The sequence below is a fragment of the Fomitopsis serialis genome (genome assembly GCF_022376445.1).
Source record: "Fomitopsis serialis strain Sig1Antser10 chromosome Unknown B0H18scaffold_77, whole genome shotgun sequence".
NCBI lineage: Eukaryota > Fungi > Basidiomycota > Agaricomycetes > Polyporales > Fomitopsidaceae > Fomitopsis > Fomitopsis serialis.
In genome coordinates this window covers 66,672-80,042 of record NW_025955037.1, presented here as the reverse complement: position 1 = coordinate 80,042, position 13,371 = coordinate 66,672, and the positions used below count along the sequence as shown (strand labels likewise).

The window sequence follows — 13,371 nt, the reverse complement described above, 5'->3', positions numbered from 1 at the left end:
TGCGCTATCACCATGTACCGTTCCTGTCTTGTCTCTATAAAATATACGTCCTGCATGTCTTACATTGGGCCGAGCCTCCAGATGCACTAGGTTGCACACTGCACGGTGTAGAAACTACTTGTGTGTGTGCTGTCAATGTTGTACGTTTGAAGATTCTGACTTGCTCGTCATGAACGTCGCTGACGGAAAACACGTCGTGATCACGGTGAGTTCTTAAACTACTACAGTAAGTACTTGCGATCTTGCTCGACCCAATCCGTCAATCGGAGTACTCTCCGTTCAGTAATTCGACACTAGTAACTACAATGCTCCATGTGCGGCTGTACATGAAAGCGAAAGCGAGTCGCCCGTGTCTGCCCGTGTCACCGAGTATCCAGCGCCAGCGCCTAACAGAACGACACTTGCCCAATCCGTCTTGAATTCGCGACATTTCCGAAAACGGAAGCGCCCGCGTCCACAAGCGCTCCTTTACCACAGAAGATTAAATGGAATACCCTCTTCTCCTCCTCCGTCACAAGAATTGAACACGCCGTGGTCCGGCATTGAAAATTGGTCTCTTGAGCTCAATCAGTACTTGCTGCCCACGGAACCAGCGTGCAGCTACGTGACAAGGTCGACTTCGAGGATGCATCATACGTTTGTCTTGCTCGCATGTCTGATCATGTCACGTTTACCACTGTACCGGCAGGCTCTAGGGCCAGTCTACTGTGAAACCGTCGCGCGGCCTGAGGTTCATGTTGTTCTTGCTAGTGGTGACCGACCACGAAAGCTGACGCTCTGTGATTAGGTCATGTAAACTCAATCGACGACGCGTGATCTGCACTGTCTTGAAGCCGTCCGGTTCAAAGGCACGTAGCTGGCTTACTTCTGTGGAGTACTCAATGTGGACAACGCCTGACCGTGGTGTCTTCAAAGTTCAAACGTTCACATGGCGCGGGATCCGTGTCTGCCACAAGCTTGCCCATTGAGTACGAAACCGACCCGGTATCCGGGCGAACTACAACTTGGTCACTTACACTCTTCTCCATGATCGGAGCCTGCGGATCAAGTCGACGCCGAGGTATGTAATCACGTCCAGAATGACTCTTTCGTTCGGACATTCTGACAGCAACCCGCAGGAGCATCTAGGTACGGGACGAATGTCCCCAATCTATTCGCGGAATCCTAGCGTGCGCACTGGAGTGTCGAACAGGCAGCTTCCGGTTGGGTCGGACTTCGCCTGGCGCGGGTGCCGATCACAGAATTCCAGGGAGCTCTCCGCATTCCTACTAAGTTGTGTAGATCAGCACCGCATCGTGCGCGCATCAATGTCTCGGCGATCATGCACCACAACCATTGATGCGCGCTACCGTTCGAATCTAGATTTACGACTCCGCAGGCAGTGGTGGATGCACCGCCAAGGAGCGTCTTGAGCTCTGCGCTCGGACGTTGCAGCGACTCGAACGAGGGTCTGTCTGACACGTGTCCCAGACAGAACCTCGAGCTTCGTGGAGAATGTGCGCTACCAACACCATAACGCAGACATGAAGCGGTTGATAATTCTGTGCGATCTATATCTTTTACTCTGCAGCCAGCAGGCTTATGTTCGCATTCAAGTTGTGCGCTGATTCGTCTTTCGCTCGAGTTTCTCGTCATCCGGTCGCAAGTTGTGGTGCGTCCCATCTCTCACCGGCAATCATCAGGTCGCTGTGCGAGGGGCACGGGCGGTCTACGTATATGAGCGGCGGATGCTGGCACAGGAGGTTCTGTCACAGGAAAGCCTCACTGGCCTGATGCGCCTGTTAGCGTCGGCTCCCACTGGCGGTGCAGAGGACCTGAGTCCATGAATACTCACTCGACGCGGCTAGATGCAGCCGACAATCCTCGGACATGAAGCGCCATCTCATCCTTACGGTGTGCTCTACTTCAGCTCACAACATTGACGGTACAGGCTAAAGTCGCGCATGTTTCGTAGCGACCTGGATAAGGGTTCAATAGCAACGTTATTTCGTAATTTATACGGGGTCCAGTGGCGCCATAAACGCAGGATAAGGTCGGAGCGCATGCGGTGAACGGTTGGTACACGGTCTGCGAACTCCGCATATACACATGGTACCGTGGATCGCTGTGACAGTGGGCGTCGGCGCCGTCCGTTTCTGGTGGATCACTCGCTACACTCCTGATAGCCGTTTGTGCAGTGGAACCATCGCAGAGCCTCGCAGAGTGCCAGACTTGTCCAGCATTGGGAGCTCTACGTATAAAAGGAGTCCGCTCTCTCCCCCATTCCTCAGCTTACTCTTCTCATTCGAGCTCAACTCAAGCGAGGGTACTGGTTGGTGAGTACTGCAGTACTCTTGGCTGTCGTGGCTGCCGATACTGACTGCGGATGCTAGCCCCGCTTTTTAACGACCGTCGTTCTCTCTGTCTTACGACCCATCATGCGCCACTCCGCCGTGTTCTCCGTTCTTCTCGCTGCTGCGACCGCCGCGCCGGCTCTGGCACTCCCCATCGCATTGTGAGAGTCTGCACTGTTGCATGCCGCACCGGAACTGATTCCTTCCGCAGTTGGTCCCGCGGCGAAAAGGATGAGACTCTGTACGAGCGGGGCCTCGAGGACAACTTCTGGGCCCGCGACGTGATGCCCAGGGGCGGAGGACCGCGCCCGCTTCCTGCGACCCCGAAGCCAAAGCCGCGCCCGCTGCCTCCGACCCCGAAGCCGAAGTCGCGCCCGCTGCCCAGACCGCCTACCAGCCGCCGCAGCTTGAGCGACGCTGAGCTTGAGGAGCGCGGCTTCGATGAGGAGTGCCTCTTCCAGCGTTCGTTCGACAATGAGGAAGCCTTCTGGGCCCGCGATTTGATGCCCAGAAGCCCGCCGCCTGGAGCAGGGTGGCACGGGCCGAGGCGTATGCGCCGCGAGGTGGAGGAGCTGTTTGCGAGGGCGATGGAGATCGGCGAGTTGGACTGAGTCCGTGGATGTCGATGTGCTGGGGTGGTAGTTACGTTGTGTCTTTTCTTACGCATGTCGTTCATTGTGTATGTCCGGTGAAATACGACGGTGACTGTACAGTGCAGGCACTCTGTATTCAACACAAAACCGCCATGGTCTGTGCTCAGGCTTTTCGCTCGCCTTTTCGAAGGGTTCTGTATGTCTTTCTGCAAGTCAGTGACCTCGGTGGTCTCAGTGCAGCGATTTCGAAGACTGTCCGAGCGGCAGTCTTGATTGCGCTGGCCATGGTGGATGAGAAACGGGGGAGAAATGTGAAAGGGGTTCATGACGAGGACGCGCCTTCTTATATGACGGGACGACGGAAGAAGCATGGCCGAGTGACAGCAGCCTAGAGAGCTTCTCGTTTGGCCGGAACGTCGACACTTGCCATCTTTGTCCAGATGTGCTCCGTATTAGGACATGCACTCCCCGATCGCTAGCGACATCGCGTTCCTTTTGAGGAAGGTATGGTTTGTATGCCTTCACTTGTAGCGCGTCACAGATGCACCAGTGGCAAACACCCACGTCGCATGCTTTCGTTGATGACACGACGCCCTTGGCACCTGCCCTCATTGTCTAGCTTGCTCGTCATGAACGTTGTAGACGAAATGGCCTCGTGATCACGATGCTTCCCAAAGCGGTAAGTACAGTAAGCTCTAGTCCTCCAACTTGTTTGATCCAATCCGTCAGTCGGAGTACCCTATGTCCAATCATCCACACTCCATCACAAGATTGATACTTGAAAACCCACTAAGTCACTATACACATCGTGGTCCGGTTTCTGAACGGTTAGCATCCGTCTCTTGAGTTCAACCAGTACTGCCCCCACTGACTCACTGAACCAGCTGGCCGCTACGTGACAACTTGACGTTCGATAGAGTATACTTTTGGCAGGCAGAATCTCTCGTTTGTCCTGCTTGCATGTCTGATCATGTCGCGTTTGGTGGCGTTATCCTGGCAGGCCCCAGGCCGAGTGTACTGTGGACCCGCCGGGGGCTTAGGTTCGTCTTGTTCTTGCCAGTGATGACCGACCAGGAAAGCGCACACTCCGTGATGTGCTTCATGTAAACTCGCGCGACGAGGCGCCGAAGGGAGCCGATCTGCATTGCATTGTCTTGAAGCCGTCTGGTTCGTCTGCTGCAATGTCCGAGGTTGTCCGCGGCAGGATCACGACGTTCACTGGCAGCAGGCCTCGCTCATGTGAGTGTATACACTCGGACACGTCGCCGGCTTACATCTGTGGAGTATTACTTGACGCGAAAAATTCCCCTCCGTAGTGTTCACACATGGCGCGGGATCCGTGTCTGCCGCACGCTTGCGCATTGAATTCGAGAACCGACCCCGCGTCGCATCTGGGCGAATTACAAGTCGCTTAACACTCCTCCGCGGCCGAAGGATCGACCTCCGAGTGGACGCTGAGGTAACCCCATCCGGGGCGCCCCTTTGTTTCGGACATAGTGACAGCAATCCGCGGAGCATCTAGGATGAACGTTCCCTAACTTCTACTGGCGGAATGCTGGCGGTTGGTTCAGAATTCGCCTGGCGCGAGTGCCGATTGGCAGAATTACGGTGCGCTCTCTCCGCATCCTTACTAAATTCAAGTTACGTAGATCGACGCTACGTCGTTCAAAGATCAATAATCATGCACTATAACTACTAACGTGCGCTACCGCCCACATAGATCCAAGGTTCCTGTATAATGTGTCACAGACGGAACTTCGACCTTCGTGGAGGGCTTGCACTATCGACACCATAGTGCAGACATGAAACGGCCAATAATCCAATTTGTGCGCAATCGTAAACACGGCTACGTCTTGTACTCTGCAGCTAAGTAGCGGGCTTCTATTTGCATCCAAGTCACGCTGATAAGTCGTTCGCTCTAGTTTCATCCGCTCGCGAATCGTGGTGCGTCTCGTCTTCGACGTCTCATACCTATCCGTGTGGACGTACCCCACCACCGCTCCAACACCGGTGGTGCATCCGGGTGAGACAGACTACACCCTGTTGCATCGGCTATCAGTGTAGAAGATGCATGCGTGCCATCAGCTAAGCTGAAAATCCTCGGACATTACATGACAATCCTCGGACGTTACATGACAATCCTTGGATATGAAACGGCTTCTAATCCTCACAGTGTGCTCTACGTCAGCTTACAACATTGACATTATAGGCTAATTTCGCGCAGATTTCGTAGGACTTGAATGCGTGTTGAATGATAGCGCTGACCCTGCGATTTGTACGGAGCCCAGTCGCTCCATGGATACAGGTAGTATAAGTTTGCATCCGGAAGGCATGCGGTGTGTGATTAGTGTGCGGTACACGAACTCCGCATGTGCCCGTGGTCGTCGGGGCCGGTCTACTTCTCTGGACTCTTGGGACTCATCCTGATAGCCGCTTGTGCAGAGGAAAACTCGCAGAGTGTCAGGCGTGTCTAGCGCTGGGAGCTCTACGTATAAAAGGAGTCCGCCCTCTCCCCCATCCCCCAGCTCACTCTTCTCATTCGAGCTCATCTCAAGTGAGGGTACTGGTTGGTGAGTACTGTAGCACTCTCAGCTGTCGTCGCTGTCGATACTGACCGTGGATGCTAGCCCCGCTTTTTTCACGACCGTCGTTCTCTCCGTCCCGCACATCTTACGACCCACCATGCGCTACTCCACCGTATTCTCTGTTGTTCTCGCTGCTGCGACCGCCGCGCCGGCTCTCGCCCTCCCCGTTGGACTGTGAGTCTATGCACTGTTGCACGCCGCACCGAAACTGACTCCTTGCACAGTTGGTCCCGCGCAGCCGAGGATGAGGCTCTGCACGAGCGAGGCCTCGAGGACAACCTCTGGGCCCGTGATGCACTGATGCCCAGGGGCCCGACTCGCCCACTGCCCAAACCGCCTGACTCCGCGCCCTCGCCCGCTGCCCAGCAGACCCAAGCGCCGCAGCAGCTTGAGCGACTCTGAGCTTGAGGAGCGCGCCTTCGATGAAGAGTCCCTCTTCGAGCGTTCGTTTGACGACGAGGACGCCTTGTGGGCCCGCGATGTGTTGCCCAGGAACCATCCTCGCCCGCTGCCCAATCCGCCTCCGCGCCCTCTCCCTCCGCGCCCTCTTCCGAAGCCCCCACCGCGTCCCTTGCCCAGGCCGCATAGACGCCGCAGCTTCAGCGAAGTGGAAGAGCTGTTGGCCCGCGAGTTCGAGGAAGAGCTGTCCGCGAGGGCGATGGAGATTGACGAGTTGGACTGAGTCTGGGTGGATGTTATACGTTGAAGTGGTAGTTAGATTGCGCGTTTGCTTACGCATGTCGCTCATTGTGTATGCTCGGCGGAATACGATGGTAACTGCTGAACATGACCTTCAGGGCCTCTGGGTCTGTATCGCTTCAAATGTTACGCTTGATCCGAGTCGTGAGCGTTTGCATAATTTCCCGAGGAACCACTGGCATGCAAGTCCAGATGTGCAGCCTAGTTTGAAATGTCTTGAAGCATTGTGCGATCAATCTGCACATTGTATGATTATAAACTCACCTCCGAGGCTCCGGAGCACGACTCTAATCGCATAGTTTTCATTGCAGACCATAAAAGCCGGCACTGAGCATCAATTATGCTAATCGCGGGGAACGCCGCTACTATTAGCGCTATTGACTCGCTCCTCCTCGAGCCTCCTCCCAGTCATGTACATAGCACGTACTATGTGACAAGCATCCGACTCAGTCTGAAGAGGAATGATGGGTCTCCTGCGCTCCGTTCCCCTTCAAACTGAGTTCTGATCGCGTCAGGCGACTCGCGAGCTGGCACCTCAGCGCAGGCCACAGCTCGCTCGTTGTCCGAGTCTCACCACAGCATTGCTCCTGTATATATATTCGGCGAGGAAAAGCTGAGCAAGATACGAAGGCAAGAAACCCGAAAATTCTCCTTTCTATGCTAGTCTCCCCTAGGCAGACCCTAAAGAAGACCTCTTTGAGTGGGGGAGGACGTATTTCTATGCTGCTGATTTCAAGTCTACAGTGCGGCCGGTCTTGTGGTCGAGCGGGGCGTGTACGCGTATCATCTTACACGGTGTACTTCGATGCTACATACATGTGTCTCGCGATATTAACGACCTGGCAGCCTTGGCGACACAATGTTGAGCATCAAACAACTTGAACATCGAGGTGAGCATACATAGCAGTATCTGACATATGCCGCAGTATGCGCGCCTACTTATCAGCGTTTGCCACAGTCCAGTGCGCTCCTCCATCACGGAGGAGGCGAATTGAATGTGATTGTAGTCAGGATCTCATCTGCTGACAACTGAGAGCTGACTGAACCTGACTCGAAGGCGGAACACGGAGCCGTGCATTCTGACAAGAGCTAATCATGCCGGTCACCATGTACATTGGGCCTTTCGCAGGGCACGTAAAGGCGTTGAGCACGGAGCTTCCCAGCCTCAACACCTCGCTCTGAGCTGACGACGACAATGATGCAGACCGCGGTCTACTCGCGAATCGGTGACCTGGAGATCAAGGTCGACTTTCAGGCCCCACCTTCAGTGAAGGAAGGTGTCCTGCCCAGCATCGTGTTCATCCATGGCGGAGGAATGATAGCGGGCTGCTGCCAGGCGGCGAGTACTTCGAATGGATGCTAGGTCGGTTCTAACGTTAACTTCAAGCTTCGAAACTGACAATCAATTGGTGCTAGCATCAGCGCACCGGAAGGGCATGGTGTTTCTCTCTGCGGATCACCGTCTCATCCATCCATCCACTGGCCTCGACATCATCGAAGATATGCGTACTCTCTTCGCCTTCCTCAGCCACCCGTCTTTCTCGACAAAACACCTGCCAGATGGCATATCCCTCGACCCGGCCCGACTTGCTGTCGTGGAGGCCTCTGGCGGAGGGTACGCCGCGATGGCTGCAGCAATCTCAGACGCCCAGCCCAAACCAAAGGCCGTGTTCCTGCTCTACGCCATGGGCGGCGACTTCCTCGAGCTCTGCGACCATTGGATCGCTGAAAAGGGTCCTACAGCCCACATGGGGCTGCGCCACCTCGTCGACGACGGGGCGGTCGCGCACCTCATCGATCGGCCATTAATATTGGACCCAATCGCGGAATGCCCGCTAAAGCAGCGCCCCGACGGGACGTTCGGTGGCGGCCATGTCGGCACCCTCCGGTGGCTGATCAGATTCAGATCGTACCAAACGGCGGAACCGGTACTGAACCAGCTTGGAACTGATTTGGGTTGGATTTGGGCGCATCCATCTTGAATAATCCCCGAATCATTCAGCAATCAAAACACTGTTAATTAACGCCCAGCAAGGGCTTAGACGTGTATCAGACGCCGGATTTGAACAAGCGCCAATGAGCTGCCAGTGGGATTAAATACGACAAGAACATCACATTTCATATTTAGTGATATCTTGCTTCAGTGGCTCAGTGCTAACTCGCAACGTACGGTTCTCTGCGAACACACGCGGATCTAGCATATGACTGTTCTGACCGACCACCAGATTGAACGCACGATCTGGCGGAGGCCCGGGGGACTTGATCGCAAGTCAAGCTGAGCAGCTTCGATGTTCACCCCGGAACGTCATCGGCCGGGTGAGTCTCCATGATCCATTCAGGTTAGCGAATCTCACGACTGATATCACATTTGTACCATTCACGACTTACAACAGCGACCATGAGAGGTTGACGGACGACTTGCACGATAAGATGCAACGGAACGCGAGCGAAGAGAAGTGACAATGAGGCTCCTAGGAGATAAAGAGGGAAGTCTGATGAGTACTCAGCTTGGCCAGATGCAGACTATCGTATGTACACGAAGGAACCCTGATACTATCTATCTCCGACCATTGGCACCAGCGAGGCCCGCAGCGTCGATCGCCTCGATGTCGGACGTGGTGAGTTCTACAGGAGAGTAATGGTCAGTGATGATAAGCGCAAATAGTGAATGATGGAAGGGACATAAAATGAATAATAGACATACCAAGGTCACCAGCGTTTAGATAGCCTTCCAGCCGTGCTTTCTTCGTACTAGAGCTGTCGTGCAGACGATGAGCAGATCCGTATTTTCGAGGTATGCATCTAACGTACGTGACAACTACGACACCCTTAGCTTTCGCCCACGCAAGAAGCACTTGCTCTGGCTCTGCGCCCAGACGTTGACAAATAGTTTGTAGAAGTGCGTCGAGTGGCCCTCCGGGATGACGTGTGATCGGGCTGTGAAGAAGCACGCATCAATCGACTGGATGGTAGCAGGCAGGCGAGAAACGCACATCAGGACGCTATAGGCCTCCGACACTATGCCGTGTCTCGCACCGTACGCGACAACGGGCGCCTGACGAGAGAGGACGTATGGATGGAATAGTATCTATAGTGGCATGCCATCGTTAAAAATTTCGCGTCGGACTCTGAGTCCCTGAACACAGACCTGGTTCGCGACAGGTTTGATTCTTGCCGATGCCACTAGCGTTCGCAATTCCTGCACGTTGAAGTTGCTCACTCCGATGCTCCTGTGTGTGCAGTGAGAACAATGAAGAGTGTTAAGCTGGATCTACTCACTTCGCCAGCCCGTCGTCCTTGATCTTCTCCATCTTACCCCACATGGTAGGGATGTCCGGCACAGCGAGGTCAGGCCCGTGAATCAGGTACAAGTCCACGTAGTCAACTCCAAGCTATGATTATCAAGGCTCATCTCGCAGTCGTAGACAAGAGTCGCGAATGGCTCACGTAGTTGCAACTGTTGCGAATCGAAGACTCGATGTCTGCGCGTCCGGAGTACTTGGTAGTGATGTATACATCCTCTCGTTTGAGTCCACTGGCACGCAGGGCATCGCCTGCTTCACTTTCATTCCGATAAACTTGGGCAGAGTCTGTCCAGCCGAGTCAGCGCTGATCAACGACAGCTAGGCATCCCACACCAATGTGTGTGAAGCCGACCTCGAGGGCCTGGTTCACCCTCTCCATCGTTGTTTGCCCGTTTCCGAGTTTCCAAGTTCCAAATGCGATACTTGGTATCTCGGTTCCTGACGGCAGTCCGTGTCATCCCAAAGAATACGGTAGTGTGCTGTGCTGTGCTCACCATCATTCAACCTGATAGGACTCCAAGGCATATCAGCAACGACGGTGGGTGTCAAGAGAAAACGATCACTCTACTTCTACAGAGTCCTTGAGACTCACGGCTTGCATCCGTATTAGACGACATCGTTCTCACACCCCGAGGACGGTTTCGCCATGGTTTCTCCAACGATGACTCGAGAAATTAGCCCTGTTCCGTCACTTGACATCAAATCAGGCCGAATGCCGATGAACCTAGTACCTATCACCTATCAGTACACCAACGTGCATGCCGCGGCTCACAGGCTGACCTTGGACAGACTGGACTTCTACAGTCAGCTAGGTATGTGCTGACTTCGAAGTGGCAGTGTAGGTTAAGTAGAGCATCGCCATGCTACTCAAATGCTACCTTATTAGTACACGCTTCAAGTTACGTAATTTGCACCACGTACTTGGTTGGCAGTGATTGCCGGGACCACGTTCAATCGGCGTGTCTCTATAGCTACAACAGCCCGCATTGCATCCTCTTGCAAGTGCTGAACTTGATTGCAGTGCCGTACGGATGTGGCCGGCACCTGATCCTGCCACTGAGGTGTCCCGTTGTGTTGCTCTCGTGAGCTGCATGCGAGATGCCGACGATCCATCCCAAGACCTCCAGTCACTGCTAGACGTCTCTCCCGGCGATCCCAATGGAACCTCAATGCCACGTCTCATTCACACCTCTAAGACGTCAACCTGCCAAATGTTCGCATGTCAGTTGAGGAAGCGCAACGACCGTGACATCGACCAAGTGGTCTGCAAGCTTAGTTCGAGCGACAAAGGCATCGGCTCCTACGACGAGAGGCGAGCAGTTATCGGCTTCCGGAGCTCTCGGAGTTGCGTGGCAAGGAGATCCCTCAGTTCTTCGGATTGTACGAAGCGGTCGCAGACGACGTACCCAGTGCATGCATCATATTGGAGCACTGCGGGGAGGCCCTTGATGCGGACCACCCACTAGAACTGCAGAATAGTTATTTCCGGTCCGTTTCGCCATATCTTGACAGAAGGAAGCCAGAGCTGAACATCGCTTCCACAGAGTGGCGACGGTGCGGGCCTACGAGTCCTTGCATGTATTGGGCATCTATAAGCAACCCGCCATCTACGAGGGCGAAGACGAAGTTAAAGAAGTGCATATCCTGATGAGGAAAAACGGAGAGCCATGCCTTGTCGACTTCACCCGCGCGGAGAAACACAATTGCGACACAACAGTTGTGGACTTCGACATCCCAGAACCTCCACTGTCACTCCCAATTTGCGAGGAGATCCGTCAGCTTTACCACCTCGCTGACGCCTGGGAAGACTGTGAGCTTCTCGCATTGCAGCTCGAGGGATGGACTGATGCTTACACCGGCATTAAAGCATATTTCGTGATATTCAATGGAGACTGTGGTCTCAAGCTCCGCTATATTCCAGAGAATATTGATATGGATGACTTGGTGCCCCGACTTATCAGGTCCGGTGGGGGTCTACAGCGCATCGGTTTACATAACATTACTAGCGGACGTGCACGCCAGATGGCGACGGAGGCTCTTGCGAGACACGAGCAGCATCTCAAGGAAAGGAGGGAACGGTTAGAGCGACAGGACTATGACGAGGAGGAGGACGAGAGTACGTGAATGTGGCCTGTAGTGCAGATGTGGAAAAGTACGGCTTTTGGAATCATATGTGAATGAGAACATGCGATGGTTCACTCACACGAGCATTACAACCTGACTTTCAGTCGAGTTATCCCGCTGTCCGCCCAATATAATGTTGCACCCTCATTCCTATTCCGAGGAGACCTACGATCAGACTGGCCTTAGTTGGACCTCGCTATGGAAGATATCTGCGCAAGATGTTAGCATGGCAACGGCAGTCAAATAACCAGTCTTAGACTACCTGCTCACCATCAAGGAGTAATGCCCTCGCGGCCGCCTCGCTGCGCATGTATTCTTGAATCGTCTATCGCTAGCCTTCGCCGATCTCGACCAATTCCGCGCGCTCCGTCATCGATGCCTGCCTGTGAGTTGTCGGTAGCAACGCACCACCAGTTTGCACTAAGTCTTTCCATCAAAGGTTGACTCGTCCAGTTGTGTACTCGAACGACAAGGAAAGGTAGTGGAGAGAAGGGATCGCGTTCACGAGCAGCTGGGGAGCCCATCCGTCGCTGCGATCCCAGCGCATGTCCTCTCTGAGCTGTCGCAAGCGAGCTGGCTGCTATAACTGGGTTCCTGTACTCGGCGAACGAAGCGGTTGCTGTATTAGAATTTTGCCAAGTAACATTGTGAGGACCTCAATACGATTCAGCACATGTTGCTGGATTGGTGGATGTGCGCTGTGACATGTCTTCAAGATACAGTGACGATATTGCTCGCTCGAGTTCCGGGCTTGTGCAACTAGACGCGTGACGGCAACATTGCAGTTCAGTACATTCGAGTCCTTCGATATTAGTACATGATGATTTCAACCCCAACGGCACGCTCTGTGGCATACATCATCAAGAGTCCATGCATACAGATGGGTCGTACGACACCGACATGTAACCGGGTCAGTCGACCTCCTCCTCTTCGTTATAACTGCTCTTCACGGGCAGCTTCTCGGCCCGCCTGAACGGCTTGAACGAGTCACAGCGATCGACATCCAGCACCACGCCATACGAGTGCGGCTCTCCACCTTCAGTCTCCCCTACGAAGTACCGGATATTATCCTCGGAAATGTCCCCGTGTAGGACTCCCGCGGTATAATATTCGTAATGCGCTGACAACGACATAATAGCAAAACAGTGAGTTAAAGGCCATGTCTAACGGTGTGGCGTACCGATACACGCACCATATATGGCCTCTATCATCGAACGAACCCACCGGAGCGAACTGGGGTAGTGGATGATGCGGATCGGAGCCACCTCGACGATGTGTGGTGATAGACGGCGGAGTGGAACCTTTTCGGTAGGGGGAGGAGGAACCTTCTCGGTAGCCATGTTGCGGAAAGGCTGGCCAGGACGTCGGTGACCGTTATTCTAGAGTAGTTTGTCTGAACATCTGTTTGCAGGTCGTTCGTCTCCTAGTTACAGAAAGAGAGAAGACATCCCGAAACGGCATTGTACCACTCGTGTGAAGCCTCTAACGGGTCGGGTGGTCCCGAAATGCGCGTTCGGCGAGCATGTCCTCGCAGAACTTGGGTTGTAGTCGCAGTTCCATGTGGCGATGCTGAGCATGCTCTCTCTATAGTCACATCCTCGCTGGGCCAGCGACTGGCAGTGGACCAGCAGTGGGAGCCTGAAGCCCTGAAGAGGATACGTACCTATTACTACAGCTATGACGGCGGGTAACCAGTCGTCGTCGGTCAGCGCACGAAGCCAGATTCGGCCTA

General features: G+C 54.2%; 5 protein-coding genes across 5 annotated transcripts; 3 read left to right on the top strand and 2 right to left on the bottom strand.

Moving 5' to 3' along the window:
• Nucleotides 1-2,417: 2,417 nt before the first annotated feature.
• B0H18DRAFT_1106609 (uncharacterized protein) lies at nucleotides 2,418-3,067 on the top strand (the record flags this gene model as incomplete). Its single annotated transcript, XM_048032689.1, has 2 exons — nucleotides 2,418-2,494; nucleotides 2,545-3,067. 2 exons carry the CDS (start codon nucleotides 2,418-2,420, stop codon nucleotides 2,942-2,944), a joined length of 477 nt encoding a protein of 158 aa, XP_047889594.1. The 3' UTR covers nucleotides 2,945-3,067.
• A 2,541-nt stretch (nucleotides 3,068-5,608) lies between these two features.
• B0H18DRAFT_1122452 (uncharacterized protein) lies at nucleotides 5,609-5,913 on the top strand (the record flags this gene model as incomplete). Its single annotated transcript, XM_048034517.1, has 2 exons — nucleotides 5,609-5,685; nucleotides 5,736-5,913. The coding sequence occupies 2 exons, from the start codon at nucleotides 5,609-5,611 to the stop codon at nucleotides 5,911-5,913; spliced, it is 255 nt and encodes an 84-aa protein (XP_047889593.1).
• A 1,492-nt stretch (nucleotides 5,914-7,405) lies between these two features.
• On the top strand, nucleotides 7,406-8,192 carry B0H18DRAFT_957483 (uncharacterized protein; the record flags this gene model as incomplete). Its single annotated transcript, XM_048042580.1, has 2 exons — nucleotides 7,406-7,553; nucleotides 7,627-8,192. 2 exons carry the CDS (start codon nucleotides 7,406-7,408, stop codon nucleotides 8,190-8,192), a joined length of 714 nt encoding a protein of 237 aa, XP_047889592.1.
• A 575-nt stretch (nucleotides 8,193-8,767) lies between these two features.
• Nucleotides 8,768-10,040, bottom strand: B0H18DRAFT_1086623 (NADP-dependent oxidoreductase domain-containing protein; the record flags this gene model as incomplete). The annotated part of the gene is made up of 9 exons (XM_048032066.1): nucleotides 8,768-8,835; nucleotides 8,915-8,967; nucleotides 9,022-9,147; nucleotides 9,204-9,298; nucleotides 9,359-9,440; nucleotides 9,490-9,602; nucleotides 9,658-9,800; nucleotides 9,849-9,953; nucleotides 10,010-10,040. 9 exons carry the CDS (start codon nucleotides 10,038-10,040, stop codon nucleotides 8,768-8,770), a joined length of 816 nt encoding a protein of 271 aa, XP_047889591.1.
• Nucleotides 10,041-12,550: 2,510 nt separating this feature from the next.
• Nucleotides 12,551-12,979, bottom strand: B0H18DRAFT_1122448 (uncharacterized protein; the record flags this gene model as incomplete). Its single annotated transcript, XM_048034516.1, has 2 exons — nucleotides 12,551-12,759; nucleotides 12,832-12,979. The coding sequence occupies 2 exons, from the start codon at nucleotides 12,977-12,979 to the stop codon at nucleotides 12,551-12,553; spliced, it is 357 nt and encodes a 118-aa protein (XP_047889590.1).
• Nucleotides 12,980-13,371: the final 392 nt, after the last annotated feature.